Source organism: Schistocerca gregaria, chromosome X (assembly GCF_023897955.1).
Source record: "Schistocerca gregaria isolate iqSchGreg1 chromosome X, iqSchGreg1.2, whole genome shotgun sequence".
NCBI classification, from domain to species: domain Eukaryota; kingdom Metazoa; phylum Arthropoda; class Insecta; order Orthoptera; family Acrididae; genus Schistocerca; species Schistocerca gregaria.
This window is the reverse complement of record NC_064931.1, coordinates 744,722,112-744,739,735: the sequence shown is the minus strand read 5'-3', so window position 1 is coordinate 744,739,735 and position 17,624 is coordinate 744,722,112. Positions and strand designations below refer to the sequence as shown.

Below are 17,624 nucleotides of genomic sequence, written 5' to 3'. Positions count from 1 at the left end.
AATATACTGCGAACTGTGGATGAAGAGCAACAGGCAGATTCCATATTTCTAGATTTCCGGAAAGCATTTGATACGGTGCCCATTGTAGGCTGTTAACGAAGGTACGAGCATATGTAACAAGTTCACAGATATGTGAGTGACTCGAACACTTCTTCAATAATATAAGTCAGTATATTGTCCTCAACGGCGAATGTTCATCGATGACAAGGGTATTATCAGGAGTGCCCCAGGGCAGTGTGATAGGACCGCTGTTGTTATCATAAACATAAATGATATGGCGGACACGGTAGGCAGCAATCTCCGTTTGTTTGCTGATGATGCCGTGGTGTACGGGAAGGTGTCGAAATTGAGAGGCTGTAGGAAGATACAAAACGACTTAGACAAAATTTGCAGCTAGTGTGATGAATGGCAGCTAGCCCTAAACGTGGAAAAATGTAAGTTAATGCAGTTGTGGGGAAGGCGGATAGTCGTCTTCGGTTCATTGGTAGAATTTTGGGAAGATGTGGTTCATCTGTAAAGGAGACCGCTTATAAAACACTAATACGACCTATTCTTGGGCACTGCTCGAGCGTTTGGGATCCCTATCAGGTCGGATTGAGGGAGGACATAGAAGCAATTTAGAGGCGGGGTGCTAGATTTGTTACTGGTAGGTTTGATCATCACGCGCTTCAGGAACTCGGGTGGGAGTCTCTAGAGGAAAGGAGGCGTTCTTTTCGTGAATCGCTACTGAGGAAATTTAGAGATCCAGCATTTGGGGCTGACTGCAGCACAATTTTACTGCCGCCAACTTACATTTAGCGGAAAGACCACAAAGATAAGAGAGATTAGGGCTCGTACAGAGGCATATAGGCAGTCATTTTTCCCTCGTTCTGTTTGGGAGTGGAACAGGGAGAGAAGATGCTAGTTGTGGTACGAGGTACCCTCCGCCACGCACCGTATGGTGGATTGCAGAGTATGGATGTAGATGTAGATGTAGATGAGTAGGAAGATCAGACATGTAATGTTCGGATACAGTTTTATTAGTGTCCTACTTGAAACAGACAAGTCGTTTAAATATTTGAGCGTAACGTTACAAAGCGATATGAGATGGAACGATCACATGAGAATTATGGTAAGAGAAGGCGAATGGTCTAATTAACTTTACTGGGAGAATTTTAGGAAAGAGTCGGTCACCTGTAAAGAAAACAGCATATAGGACGCTAGTGCGACCTGTTTTGAGTACTGCTCGATTGTTTGGGATCCGTGCCAGGCCGAATTGATGAAAAAATCTAAACAATTTGGAGGTAGGCCTATAGATATGTTACCGGTATGTTTGATAACACTTAAGTTTTTGCGGAGATGCTTCGGGGACTAAAATAGGAATCCCTTGAGGGCAGAAGACATTCTTTCCGAGAACCACTGTTGAGAAAATTTAGAGATCCGGTATTTGAAGCTGGTTGCCGAACGATTTTATTGCCGTCAGCATACATTGCGCGTAAGGACACGAAGATACGAGAAATTAGGTCTCATATGGAGACATATAGACAGTCGTTTTTCCCTCGCTCTGTTTGCGAATGGAACAGGAAAGGAAATGAGTAGTTGTGGTACAGGGTACCCTCCGCCACGCACCTTACGATGGTTTGGGGTGTATCTATGTAGATGTAGATAATAAGGCCCCTTTCAACCTCTGTCAGGTGCTGATGATAATGTCTCACACGAGTACCTTGCATCTCTGTGTCCTTCAGAGTGATCACTCGACATATGGTACGGTTCACACTCGTTATATGCTCTTATCAAAACTAAACACTAAGATCCCTCATTCATTATGTTACAGAGAATTGTAAGTCTAATAATTTACATACCCGCCGCTAGTGTAGATTATTTTAGGACTGATAGCTACGAAGGCAGTATTGATGTGAGGCTCACACGGGAGGCATGATACGCATTTAGTGTACTGCTGCCGTAGCAACCATCTGCTGCTGACAAACCTTCGTTTCCCATCAGTACAGCGCTTCCTGCTTGTATTATGCCTCAGTTTCAGGCAGTTGTTCTCCTTTGCAGTTGTTCATTGCGGACTGTGATTTTGTTTGTTTCCATTTATTACGCTTATGAGAGTTCGTATTTTGTCAGCTTTTCGTAGTATTTGTTGTCTCCTGTGTGTTGTGTGATAGTGAACACTGTCAGAAGTAATATCTTCAAATGTTGTGATTGGAAAAGTTTGACGTAGTTTTCTAGGTCGGGAGATTGCCATACGAGATCAGTCGACAGAAATTGGCTTGTGCGTTACTTACCTAAGCCGTCAATAATTGTTCTCCATAATTTTTATAAGCATTCTGTTGTTATTGACAAGATGCTTACCATGGCAAACCGGAATAAAGAGACGTTTGATTGGCTTAAGCGTTGCAGCGTCAAAGTAAGTGATAATCACGAAAAGTTAGGGGCTGTCCGTAATCTACTGTTCTTGAGATGCGAAATCGACGATTTGGTAAAACGGTTTGAGAGTACAGTCAGTGGTCTGCCATCTTATCACTGTAATTTAAACTCAACAGAACTGATATGGACCCAAATTAATGTTTATAAAAAAAAATGGTTCAAATGGCTCTGAGCACTATGGGACTCAACTGCTGTGGTCAGAAGTCCCCTAGAACTTAGAACTACTTAAACCTAACTAACCTAAGGACATCACACACATCCATGCCCGAGGCAGGATTCGAACTAGCAACCGTAGCAGTCGCACGGTTCCGGACTGCGCGCTTAGAACCGCGCGACCACCGCGGCCGGCTTAATGTTTACATTGCTGCCAATAGTTAAGAAATTTGCTTCCAAGTACCTATCACCTGAATTTTTAGAAAAGTCATCTCTCAAGATTAGAAGAAAGCCGTTAATAATACGCAGCGCATCTTGCAAAAAGCATGGATGAATGAAGCAGTTTTAGGAATTTCTGTAAAGGAAATTATCACATTATTAAGTTCAAAATGGTTAAAATGGCTCTGAGCACTATGGGACTTAACTTCTGAGGTCATCAGTCCCCTAGAACTTAGAGCTACTTAAACCTAACTAACCTAAGGACATCACACGCATCCATGCCCGAGGCAGGATTCTAACCTGCGACTGTAGCGTTTACGCGGTCCCAGACTGTAGCGCCTAGAACAGCTCGGCCACCCCGGCCAGCCATTATTAAGTAATGACATTGTTAGCTCCGCTTCAAGCACCTGTGTCAGCGACTAGAGTGGTGTAAATAGTAGTTGTTATGTGATAAATAAGTAGAAAGTTTTATCAGAAAAGTAAGAAGAGTTTAATTGCAAACCTAGAGACCTGTGTCTTGTAATGAAACCGAACAGCTGACGGTCTAGATTTCGACGCACGATCAGTGAGTTATGCTTCATATTTAGCCAAGGTTAAGTAAGCTCTTCCAAATATTACGATTGCAGTAGGGTGTAAAACATGACATTTTGTACTTAATTTGGTATGTACCATACAATTGCAAATTTAATAATGGTAATTATCTAATACTTAACTTATAAATCATGACTTCCTTTGAATAAAATGTGCCACGCGGAGCGGCCGTTCGGTTTGAGGCGTCATGTGACAGACCGCCGGAGGTTCGAGTCCTCCCTCAGGCACGAGGTTGTGTGTTGTTCTTATCACAAGTTAGTTTAAGTAATGTGTAAGTCTAGGGACCAGTGACCTCAGCAGTTTGGTCCCTTACATATTCACACACATTTGAACATTTGAATACAATGTGGATTAGGAAACTTTATGATGGTTAATCAGAAATGTAATATTTTCCCCCCTTTTAGAGTTCTAGGGTTAACTCACATAACTCGTGTTAGAGATCTCTGACAGGGTTATGATTCATAGCACATGAATATGTGATGTATTCTAAAGATTTCGTCCGCATAGCGTGTTCACCTAAATTCGATAACAAAAAACCTTTCCAAGCGTCTTAAACTCTGTAAGTAGGCAGGAAATGCATTTTCGTGAACTTTCTGTACATTGTCTTACTAATGTGTTACGAAACAGATTCGCATGCTACGTCTACACATTGACGTCAGCTGTTTGCGACACATGAAAATTTGTGCCAAACCGGGACTAGAACGTGGGTTTCCCGCTAGCCACTTCTGCTATCCGAGCACCGATCCGAACTTCCATATTTCAGGTAGTCACAACCCTTAAGCTAGCACAACACGTGATTCCAAGACAGGGAGACAAATATTGCATTGCTTCCAAGGTTTCACAAGCTGCGACATGGTCGCGAATTGAAGTCACGCTTTACTTCACGTCTATGGTCACTTTTTTTTGTCATCAGGTTACCGGTTGTGTTTTATAATTACCATCTTCAGATCTGTTTTACAAAAACAACTGCTAATATAATGGAGCCATAGTGGCGTCGTCAAACGCTAAACACAAACTCAATGCCAGCATCGTCAAATATATATAAATAATAGTATATACAAGAGTCATCTTGTCAACAGTACTACTGTTCAAAACAGACTGCAGAGTTTGTGTTTAGCATTTGACGATGCCACTATGGCTCCAGTATGTTAGGAAATGCTTCCAAGGCTCTGGCGGGTGTACTGCCCGATCCAATCGTCGAAGGATTCCATCAGCTCCACCTGAGTATGGTGGAACTATGATTCACCGAAATATCGAAGACTGGATCCGGCAGTATATCCGATAACCATGTAAGCACCATATACGCCGGGAAAGCCTCACATCATATAAATATTATATCGTCATTTTAGCCCGTCGAGCTACGGGTACATCGTTGACGGTTACAATGTATCAGTTTCTTCACAATACAATGCCCTTCAGACATGGATGCGTGTCCGTACTGTATAAATCATATATGATGATAGTAATTTGTACCGTAAATACACTACTGGCCATTAAAACTGCTACACCAAGAAGAAATGCAGACGATAAACGGGTATTCATTGACCAAATATATTATACTAAAACTGACATGTGATTACATTTTCACGCAATTTGGGTGCATAGATACTGAGAAATCAGTACCCAGAACAATCACCTCTGGCCGTAATAACGGCCTTGATACGCCTGGGCATTGAGTCAAACAGAGCGTGTACAGGTACAGCTGCCCATGCAGCTTCAACACGTTACCACAGTTCATCAAGAGTAGTGACTGGCGTATTGTGATGAGCCAGTTGCTCGGCCACCATTGACCAGACGTTTTCAGTTGGTGAGAGACCTGGAGAATGTGCTGGCCAGGGCAGCAGTCGAATATTTTCTGTATCCAGAAAGGCCTGTACAGGACCTGCAACATGCGGTCGCGCATTATACTGCTGAAATGTAGGGTTTCGCAGAGATCGAATGAAGGGTAGAGCCGCAGGTCGTTAACACATCTGAAATGTGACGTCCACTGTTCAAAGTGCCGTCAATGCGAACAAGAGGTGACCGAAATGCGTAACCAATGGCACCGCATACCATCACACCGGGTGATACGCCAGTATGGCGATGACGAATACACGCTTTCAATGTGCGTTCACCGCGATGTTGCCAATCACGGATGCGACCATCATGATGCTCTAAACAGAACCTGGATTCATCCGAAAAAAAGACGTTTTGCCATTCGTGCATCCAGGTTCGTCGTCGAGTACACCATCACAGGGGCTCCTGTCTGTGATGCAGCGTCAAGGGTAACCGCAGCCACGGTCTCCGAGATGATAGTCCGTGCTGCTGCAAACGTCGTCGAACTGTTCGTGCAGATGTTTGCTGTCTTGCAAACGTCCCCATCTGTTGACTCAGGGATCGAGACGTGGCTGCACGATCCATTACAGCCACGCAGATAGGATGCCTGTCATCTCGACTGCTAGTGATACGAGGCCGTTGGGATCTAGCACGGCGTTCCGTATTACCCTTCTGATCCCACAGATTCCATATCCTGCTAACAGTCATTGGATCTCGACCAACGTGAGCAGCAATGTTGCGATACGATAAACCGCAATCGCGATAGGCTACAATCCGACCTTTATCAAAGTCGGAAACGTGATGGTACGCATTTCTCCTCCTTACACGAGCCATCACAACAACGTTTCACCAGGCAACACCGATCAACTGCTGTTTGTGTTTGAGAAATCGGTTGGAAACTTTTCTCACGTCAGGACGTTGTAGGTGTCGCCACCGGCGCCAGCCTTGTGATCTTCGTGGTGTAGCAGTTTTAATGACCAGTAGTGTATATAAATAATACTGTATACAAGAGTCATCTTGTCAGCAGCACTACTGTTCAAAGCACACTGTTGAGTTTGTGTTCTGCATTTGACGATGCCACTATGGCTCCAGTGTGTTAGGAGATGCTTCCAAGGCTCTGGCGGGTGTACTGCCCGATCCAATCGTCGAAGGATTCCATCAGCTCCACCTGATGATGGTGGAACTGTGATTCGCCGAAATATCGAAGACTGGATCCGGCAGTATATTCGAGAACCTTGTAAGCAGCGTACACCCCGTGAAAGGCTCGGATCATATCAATATTATATCGTCATTTTAGCCCGTCGAGCTACGGATACATCGTTGACAATGTATCAGTTTCTTGTCGATACAGTGCCCTTCAGACATAGGGGCATGCCTGTACTGTATAAATCATATATGATGATAGTAATTTGTACAGTAAATATGGCTGATACTAGTACTATCTTTGTACACCGAATAGTTTGCTACTTACGGAGAATGAAATGTAAGAACACGAGCGTATTCAGTCAATTTTAAAGTACACTACTGGCAATTAAAATTTCTACACCACGAAGGTTACGTACTACAGACGCGAAATTTAACTGACAGGAAGAAGATGCTGTGATATGCAAATCATTAACTTTTCAGAGCATTCACACAAGGTTGGCGCCGGTGGCGACACCTATAACGTGTTGACATCAGGAAGGTTTTCAACCGACAGCAGTTCACCGGCGTTGCCTGGTGAAACGTTGTTGTGATGCCTCGTGTAAGGAGGAAAAATGCGTACCATCACTTTCCCGACTTTGATAAAAGTCGGATTGTAGCCTATCGCGATTGCGGTTTATGGTATCGCAACATTGCTGCTCACGTTGGTCGAGATCCAATGACTGTTAGCAGGATATGGAATCTGTGGGATCAGAAGGGTAATACGGAACGTCGTGCTAGATCCCAACGGCCTCGTATCACTAGCAGTCGAGATGACAGGCATCTTATCCGCGTGGCTGTAACGGATCGTGCAGCCACGTCTCGATCCGTGAGTCAACAGATGGGGACGTTTGAAAGAGAACAACCATCTGCACGAATAGTTAGACGACGTTTGCAGCAGCATGGACTATCAAGTCGGAGACCATGGCTGCGGTTACCCTTGACACTGCATCACAGACAGGAGCGCCTGCGATGGTGTACTCAACGACGAACACGGGTGCACGAATGGCAAAACGTCTTTTTTTCCGATGAATCCAGGTTCTGTTTACAGCATCATGATGGTCGCATCCGTGTTTGGCGACGTCGTGGTGAACGCACATTGGAAGCATGTATTCGTCATCGCCATACTGGCGTATCACGCAGCGTGATGGTATGGGGTGCCATTGGTTACACGTCTCGGTCACCTCTTGTTCGCATTGACGGCACTTTGAACAGTGGACGTTACATTTCAGATGTGTTACGACCCGTGGCTCTACCCTTCATTCGATCCCTGCGAACCCTGCGAAATTAGAGATTCGAGCGCACATGGAGGCTTACCATACGTCACTGAAACTGGAAAAGTGGAAAGTGACACTGATACACAAAGTACACTCCACCACACATCGGAAGGTGGCTTGCGTAGTGTTGATTTCGATTACAAACACTTTAAGTGGCCAGACGTAGGTGCAGCAAATTGAGAGATCTGCGAGGGCTATTCGGAAAGTAATGAACGATAGGTCCCGAAATGGAAACCACAGTGAAAATTAAAACTGTTTTATTTGCAACAGTTAGCTGTAACTTCCAGCTACTTATCTCCATAGTCGCCGATGCGACTTAGAAGTTTGTCGTAGCATTGTACCAGCTTTCCAATGCGCTCGTTATAGAAGGCAGCCGCCAGTACTTTCCGCCAATTCTCTACGCTGACCTACAGCTCGTTATCTGTGCCAAAATGTTGTCTTCATAGCCAGCGGCTCATGTGAGCAGAGACAAAACTCAGAGGGAGACAATTACGGGCTGTATTGTGGGTAATCAAATATTTCCAAATGAAACGATGCAGGAGCATCTTCGTTGCCCCTGCAGAATGTGGCTGAGAATTGTCTTGAAGAAGAAAAAAGTGGACGCTACATTTCAGATGTGTTACGACCTGCGGCTCTACCCTTCATTCGATCCCTGCGAAACCCTACATTACAGCAGGATAATGCGCGACCGCATGTTTTAGGTTCTGTACAAACGTTTATGGATACAGGAAATATTCGACTACTGCCCTAGCCAGCACATTCTCCACATCTCTCACCAATTGAAAACGTCTGGTCAATGGTGGCCGAGCAACTGGCTTGTCACAATACGCCAGTCACTAATCTTGATGAACTATGGTATCATGTTGGAGCTGCGTGGGCAGCTGTACCTGTACACACCATCCAAACTCTGTTTGACTCAATGCCCAGGCGTATCAAGGCCGTTATTACGGCCAGAGGCGGTTGTTCTGACTTCTGAGGATCTATGCACCCAAATTGTGTGAAAATGTAATCACATGTCAGTTCTAGTGTGATATATTTGTCCAATGAATACCCGTTTATCATCTGCATTTCTTCTTGGTGTAGCAGTTTTAATGTCCAGTAGAGTAATTCTGAACAGCGTATAGTGCGTCACATCGGAGGGTGTAATGTTTGTGACAAGTGGGTGTGACTTTTGCAGGCACTCGCACCCGCAGTACGCGGGGCGGGACCTGGACCACCTCATGTACCTGCGGCAGTCGATCCTGAGCGCGATGCAGCGGTACGAGCGCCAGGGCAGCGGAGGCGGCGGCGGCGGCGGCGGCGCGGGCGGCGCGGGGGCGGCGGGGCCGTCCGCTGGCGGCGCGGCGTCGGCGTCCGCGTCTTCGTCGGCGGCGGACGTGTCGCGCAGCCCGCGGCGCGGCGCGCTCTCGTCGTGCCCGCAGTCGCGCACGCACTCGCCGTCGCCCAGCGCGTCGCCGGCCGCCTGCCGCCTCGCCACGGCCGAGGAGGACATCGACACGCTCCTGTACGGCCAGCCGTGCAGCTACGTCACCATGATCGAGGACAAGTACCGCCGCTCCAGCGTCGCCAGGGTCAAGAAGCTCAGAGGTAGCTACCCGACAGCTTCTACACTCTTCAATTTAATGCCGTATTCACTGTAAATCGACCTCCTTCTTTCTTCTTTCACTGGTACCGTGTCCGGCGCTGACGCAGTGTCGGCATTATTAGGAACGGATTTGGCAAGGTGGTGGCCGGATGCCCTTCCTGCCGCCACCCCGTACCCACCGGGACGGAGTTAGTGTACCCCTGCTGTCTGCGTCTAGTGCACGGCCAGCCAAACGCTGCACTGTGTGCAGACGTGCGGAAGTGCTGCACATGTGCGACACCGACATCTGTTATTAGACATGTGTCCTAAATGAATGGCGGCGGCTCCACTCCCCTGTGGTACGAGGGCTATCCGCAAAGTACATTACGTTTTGGAATTAAAAATAAATAAAGTATCGGAATTTTTTTATTATATACAGATGAAAGCCACACTTAAATACTACTTTTCTACATAGTTGCCTTTTAAATTAAGGCACTTATCGTAGCGATGGACGAGCTTGGAAATTCCTTCGTCGTGAAATTCGGCCGCCTGCGCCTTCAACCACGTGGTTACCTCTCCTCGAAGCTGTGCGTCGTCAACAAAACGCTGCATAGCCAACCTCTTCTTCATTGCTGGGAATAAGTGGAAGTCGCTCGGTGCCAGGTCGGGACTGTACAGCGGATGAGGAAACAACTCCCACTTAAAAGATTTGAGAACTTCACGAGTGGCATTTGCCGTGTGGGCCCGGGCGTTGTCGTGAATCAGCAAGATCTTTGAGCCCAACTTTCCCCTGCGCTTGTTTTGTATTGCTCTTCTAAGGTTGTGCAGAGTTTGGCAATACCTTTGAGAGTTTATTGTAGTGCCTATTTCCATGAAATCCAAAAAAATCACACCTTTTGTGTCCCAAAAGACAGTCGCCATCACCTTCCCTGCCGACTATCTTGCCATCTGCGCGTAGAAACATTCACTACATGGACGCTGACGGTTGCGGCGTGCACTCTGTGACCTGGAAGTTGCACATGTGCAAGAGCACCGCACGCGTGCAGAATTTCTGGCCTGTCCTGGTCTAGTGGAACTCATGAAATTGTGCGAACGTGTTCAAATGCCTGCGAGTCGTGTAACTGAGGAAGAACGTGGGGACCAGCCCGGTATTCACCTAGGGGGATGTGGAAAACCGCCTAAAAACCACATCCAGGCTGGCCGGCACACCGACCAACATCGGTATTCCGCCGGGCGGATTCGATCCGGGGCCGGTGCGCCTACCCGAGTGCAGGGAGCAGCGCATTAGCGCTCTCGGCTAACCTGGTGGGTACTGTAAATCGACCGTAACTGTTTCAAAAACATCTAAAGTTTTTCACCGACCGCTACCAGTCACAAAAGCTACATGTTTCGAGGTGTAAACTTCATATCAGGCTACAATTGCAATAGAAGAACGTTTAACAAAGGTCCACATACACTATGCAACAAAATTAAAGGTTCAAGTTTTCGAAACCCCGTAATTGTCTCTGATTCAGACTCATAAGGTTAAAACTTAAGTCAAAGGTGGCTACAACTGTACTCTGTAATGATGCAAACACGCGATGCCCTGCGATTTCAACGTCGGACTCGACGACGCTTTAAAGAATGAGATGTGGACACATGCAGAGAAAAGGTCATATCTCAGAAGGTCGTGTGACGTCTACAGTGTGTTAATGATGTCATATGGGCACCAAATTTTACCACAATTCTGAGTGTGTCACACGATAGGAAGAACGTCACATCCCCTGTTACCCACATTTGACCCCTCCTTTTGACGCCTCTGCGACAGAGGTCAGAATCGTGACACCCAGCTTTGAAACGACTAGGTTCTTTTATGAATAGCCGAAGAAAACATTTCAGACACACTGCGGCTCAAAATCTAAATGAAGAGGCCTCAGCGTGTATCATAAAGGGCGTCAGTGAAATTACCCCTTTCCTTGTGACGTTGATTCCCACATGTTTCGAGGTCTAAAACGACAGTTAGCAGTGCGATGAGCAAAAGGATGACGTTCTTGACAATCTTCGGCACTCCTGACACCTCCTGATCGCTTCGCTCTTCACGAAGGACATCATGGGGCTGCACGTGATCTCACCTCTTTGGAACACAGTGCGGCCGCAATTTTTTGCTCTGGTGTGTAGGATGATGGAACCACTAAGGTTTGTCCAAACCATTCGACGTAATTTAAACTTGATCCAAAGCAGCAAATGGTCCTTATGGTTTTTCTGTGCACCTATGCCCTTCCCCAGTTCAGCAAAACCCTCCATAACACATGTCCACATTTATTGAGAATTTTAAAGATGTAGCTTCTCATTAAGAACGAGCGAAATACTCATAGGCGCCTGCAGGCAGGCAACTGGCTTTGAAGGGGTGTCAAATGGTTGCCTGTTTGCTAGCAAAAAAAAAAAAAAAAAAAGTGTGTGAATTCTTGAGGGACCAAACACCAAACTGCTGAGGTCAACGGTTCCTAGACTTACACAATACTTCAACTAACTTATGCTAGGAACAACACACACACCCAAGCCCAAGGGAGGACTCGAACCTACGGCGGGCGGGGCCTCACCATCTGTGACATGGCGCCTCAAACCGTGAGGCCACTCTGCGCGGCAGTATTTGTTAGTAGCTCAGAATACTTTGCACCCTTTCTCTGTAAAGGTACATTTTTAAAGTACTCAATAAATTTAGGCGGGTGTCACAGAGGATGTTGCTGAACTGTGTGGCCTTAGAGGGATCCCTTGCCGTTTTATTTGCGCATGCGTCAATGTTGCACCTGTCCATGAACGTGCCACAGGAGGCGCGTGAAACAGGGCCACTCAAAAATGGTAAAGACCCTTTCTGCTGTGGATCACGTTCAGATTTCGTAGAATGGTTCTGAATGGTCCTGAATGCTTCCTAGTGGCTACAATCTGTACACCATAACAACAATTGTACTCGCTATACACTCCAAAGTGGTGCAATCACATTCATTGGGGATGCAGCACCTCAATATCCATAGAGAAAGTTTGAAACGTCCGATGCTATTATCAGTGTCAAAGATTGTCAAGAACATCTTCCTGTTGTTACTCACACAGCAAACTGTCGTTTTAGACAGCGATATGTGCGGAATCAACATCTCAAGGAAGGGGGTGATTTCATTGGAAATTTGGAAATTTGTGGTAAGTTCCCGAGGGACCAAACTGCTGGGTCATCGGTCGCTAGGCCTACACACCACTTAATCTAACTTCACCTAACTTATGCTAAGGACAACACACACACACACCCATGTCCGAGAGAGGACTCGAACCGTGGCAGGGTGCCTAAGACCTTGCGGCTGCCCCGCACTGCTTGATTTCATTGACGCCCTTTATGTCACCCCCTGAGGCCTCTTCGTTTCGGTTCTGAGCGGCGGTGTGCCCGAAATGTTTTCCTCGGCCATTCATAAAAAAAGAATGCATGCTTTCAACGCTGGGCGTCGCGATTCCGTCCTTCATCGCAGAGGCGTCAAAAGGAGGGGTGAAATGTGAGTAACAGGGAATGAGACGACCTTCCTATCTTGTGATACGTCCAGAATTTTTGTGAAATTCGGCGCCAATGTAACATCATTAACACTCTTTACACGTCATATGTACTGCTGAGCTCTGGCCTTTCTTTGGCATGTGTCCACAGAGCGCTGTTTGAAGTTTCATCGAGCCCGAGTGCGACATAGCATTATGCCATGCAGCTTCACCATTATACAGGAAGGTTGTAGGCACCTTGAGCCAAAATTCAAACATGCGTCTGAATGGGACACAGTTACGGGATTCAGAAAAAGTGATCCTTTAATTGTGTTGCGTAGTGTAGATATTAAAGCTATTCTGTACAGTCTTAGCATGTGCTGTGGTCACATTTGTTTACTTAAAGTGGCCGTCTTCTTGTTGTGTATTCAGTTACCTCCACAGCTATGGCTCACTGAATCTTATTGATCAATGTTCATAAACTTGCGAAAGATACTAATACACGATATGAAAATCAATTCTGCTGTGCAGCAGAAACAAGATGGCAGACAAAACTGCCAAGATCACGCAGGACAACACTAAATATAAGTTTACTTTTGTTAAACATCTTTGTATTGCCACTTCAGCTTAAAGAGGTTTACACCTCGAAACATGTTGATCTATTAAATAATTCAAGTAGTCAATATATGTGGATATCCTCTCCTACACCCTTAACTGTAACATTCGCCAACGACTGACGGCAGTGCGTATGACACAGTGCAACTTTTCTACTGTCCGTCCCTCGGAACTTCATTCGAAGTACGCGGCCAAGTCCAACTCTTAACAACGTGTGGCGCACGAGTCAAATTATGCGACGTATTGCTCTGCAGATTAAATCGGAAACTTTTATTGGCGAACCTTGATTTGTCCTCTGCACTACTACACTTACAAATAAGTCCACACAATGGTCTCCAGCTATACGCTGACCCGCGAGACAGGTTTAAACTCGTCAGTGGTCCAAAATCAGTACGTAATTTGCCTTAGCACTCTTACCACTTTCTGAGAGTCGAGTTCCGACGACTGGACAAGAAAATCTACTCCGCTAGCCGCTCACACACTGTTTCCAGCAGGCTCCGGCTCCTAGCAGCTTCCGATGACAATCTCCCCAGTGCCAAAAGAGGATTATAATTCAGAGACAGGTAAAAATCATATAAAACACAACACCACACCACATTTCACGAAACAAAGGTAATTCATTGGTTACAGTTAAACCTCTCCCAGTACACCTCGATTATTAAACAGCTCTTGGAGCCACCAAATCGATTCACACTCAGCTATGCGGCCTCTCTCTAAGGAGTGTGTGTCCACCAACTAAACCGAAACTCTCCCCTAGAGAACCGGCAAATAACCTAGTACAGGAACGGATTGAGAACTCCTTCAAAGCTTTTCACGACCTTCTTTATCACTGACGATCACTCCCTCCCGATTTGATCCACTCAGACGATCTTGAAACAGCACCTCCATCCCCAGGGCTCACGACTGCCTCCCTAGACCTCGAGGACCTCCCGAGTACCGAAACACCAGCTCCGCCTACACAGCACACAGAATGAGATTACTACACTCCATGAGCGCTGCCGCCCTACTACCTACACTCCTGGAAATGGAAAAAAGAACACATTGACACCGGTGTGTCAGACCCACCATACTTGTTCCGGACACTGCGAGAGGGCTGTACAAGCAATGATCACACGCACGGCACAGCGGACACACCAGGAACCGCGGTGATGGCCGTCGAATGGCGCTAGCTGCGCAGCATTTGTGCACCGCCGCCGTCAGTGTCAGCCAGTTTGCCGTGGCATACGGAGCTCCATCGCAGTCTTTAGCACGGGTAGCATGCCGCGACAGCGTGGACGTGACCCGTATGTGCAGTTGACGGACTTTGAGCGAGGGCGTACAGTGGGCATGAGGGAGGCCGGGTGGAGGTACCGCCGAATTGCTCGACACGTGTGGCGTGAGGTCTCCACAGTACATCGATGTTGTCGCCAGTGGTCGGCGGAAGGTGCACGTGCCCGTCGACCTGGGACCGGACCGCAGCGACGCACGGATGCACGCCAAGACCATAGGATCCTACGCAGTGCCGTAGGAGACCGCACCGCCACTTCCCAGCAAATTAGGGACACTGTTGCTCCTGGGGTATCGGCGAGGACCATTCGCAACCGTTTCCATGAAGCTGGGCTACGGTCCCGCACACCATTAGGCCGTCTTCCGCTCACGCCCCAACATCGTGCAGCCCGCCTCCAGTGGTGTCGCGACAGGCGTGAATGGAGGGACGAATGGAGACGTGTCGTCTTCAGCGATGAGAGTCGCTTCTGCCTTGGTGCCAATGATGGTCGTATGCGTGTTTGGCGCCGTGCAGGTGAGCGCCACAATCAGGACTGCATACGACCGAGGCACAAAGGGCCAACACCCGGCATCATGGTGTGGGGAGCGATCTTCTACACTGGCCGTACACCTCTGGTGATCGTCGAGGGGACACTGAATAGTGCACGGTACATCCAAACCGTCATCGAACCCATCGTTCTACCATTCCTAGACCGGCAAGGGAACTTGCTGTTCCAACAGGACAATGCACGTCCGCATGTATCCCGTGCCACCCAACGTGCGCTAGAAGGTGTAAGTCAACTACCCTGGCCAGCAAGATCTCCGGATCTGTGCCCCATTGAGCATGTTTGGGACTGGATGAAGCGTCGTCTCACGCGGTCTGCACGTCCAGCACGAACGCTGGTCCAACTGAGGCGCCAGGTGGAAATGGCATGGCAAGCCGTTCCACAGGACTACATCCAGCATCTCTACAATCGTCTCCATGGGAGAATAGCAGCCTGCATTGCTGCGAAAGGTGGATATAAACTGTACTAGTGCCGACATTGTGCATGTTCTGTTGCCTGTGTCTATGTGCCTGTGGTTCTGTCAGTGTGATCATGTGATGTATCTGACCCCAGGAATGTGTCAATAAAGTTTCCCCTTCCTGGGACAATGAATTCACGGTGTTCTTATTTCAATTTCCAGGAGTGTATTTCGAAAGCCGCAGAACCTCTCCACGAAATTGTTTTAACGTGATTGCCTTTCAGTTACTCAACCTCAGGATCAGAAAGCAGTCAATTTCATTGGACACTTCCTGCTACCGCTTACAGTTCTTCTCTGGAAGATCTGTATCCTGCCAGGGCTTTTCCAAGTTTTTATCCTCCAGAAGGTGGAAAAACCTGCTATTCTGCGAAAAGACACTAGCCCTTGAGCCACCCTAGTAGCCTCCAACCAGAACCCAATAGAAGAATTAAGGAAAGATCAGATTCGATAAAAATCCCATCCACTAGATACCGGAGTCAATAATGAACAGTTCGAATCCACAGCACGGCCTTTAGTGATATGTTACAACCTCTGTGGCGCGAATTTCCTAAGTATCAGATTTACCATCGGGATAACCTTAATAGGTGAGGACTCATTCGTTTTCACCTTAAATTCCCGGCCATCATCATTTGCGAATCATTGCGCACTACTTAAAAAAAATAGATACAGTCAATCTGCTCGTTGTCGCACACTAGGATAAATCACATTCAACATGTCTCAAATATCGTCATTTTTAACTGTTTTCCGTCTTATCCTTTAGTTGCTTGAAATTCGTGGAGGTATGTGCCGTCTATGCAACTAAATGAAGGCAGTTTGTTTGTTGCCATACGCGTTTCGCTTCATTTATTTGGGAAACATCATCAGTGGCGATTTCCAGCACTGCCAACACATATATGTGTTTCTGGTGATGTATTTGCTGGTCTTCATGCTCCAGTTAGCCGAATCAGGTGTTGTTGGCTAAACATGAAGACCAGCAAATACATCACCAGAAACACATATATGGGTCAGCAGCGCTGGAAATCGCCACTGATGATGCTTCCCAAATAAATGAAGCGAAACGCGTATGACAACAAACAAACTGCCTTCATTTAGTTGCATAGACGGCACATACCTCCACGAATGCCTCATTTTTAATATTTCACGCCCTGCAAATTCGCTATTTCTGAACGTATTTCACTTATATGATCTCATGTCACTACATTGCAATGATTTCGCCCTACTGATCCCAGAGAAAAAAACATTGCATTTTAATCGCGCGAAGGAACAAGCTGGTTTTATAAGTCAATGCAGAACAAAGGATCGTTTGCAAGATGTGAACAAAATGCTAGAACGCAGTAATAGGTATGGTTTACCACTTGGCTGCACATTCGTATGTTCTAAGAAAATATATAGCTCAATTTCAACAGAATATGTTATAACAGCTCTTGAGATACTAGTCATTCATTCAACCTATGTTGTTATATTGAAGCCGGCCGGTGTGGCCTAGCGGTTCTAGGCGCTTAAGTCTGGAACCGGGCTACCGCTACGGTCGCAGGTTCGAATCCTGCCTCGAGCATGGATGTGTGTGATGTCCTTAGGTTAGTTAGGTTTAAGTAGCTCTAAGTTCTAGGGGACTGATGACCTCAGATCTTAAGTCCTAAAGTGCTCAGAGCCATTTTTGTATTATACTGAAGAACATATACACAATCCTACAGCTGAAATTCAGAACAGAACGAAGAGCCAGGAAAGGGAACTCTATCGCTCTAACACTCTTCTCGGTAGCTATGTAGGTATCTTCAAATCTTTACATTGCAAAAAATAAGAAGGAACGCGTATTAATGGGACAGTCCTTAATCACCATCGTTTTACTGACGACGTTTGTCTCTAGTGCAAATGAACTTGAATAAAGAATAGAAGAAATTAGAAGAGGATATTATAAACCAGGCCTGAAAATCTGTTGTAATAAGGTAAAACAACGTATAATCAACACTAACGAAAGAAAATTATATAAATTAACATTTTAGGCATACAACCACAGTTGGCAAGCTTTAGGATTAAGG

At 46.5% G+C, this 17,624-nt stretch overlaps 1 protein-coding gene across 1 annotated transcript in view; it reads left to right on the top strand.

Annotated features, from left to right (window-relative positions):
• Positions 1-17,624, top strand: part of LOC126298302 (uncharacterized) — an 826,796-nt gene that overhangs the window by 793,480 nt on the left and 15,692 nt on the right. Inside the window, exons 5-6 of the mRNA XM_049989599.1 lie at positions 8,827-8,965; positions 9,008-9,236. Coding sequence (XP_049845556.1) covers positions 8,827-8,965; positions 9,008-9,236 — 368 coding nt within the window. The remainder of the gene's footprint in view (positions 1-8,826; positions 8,966-9,007; positions 9,237-17,624) is intronic.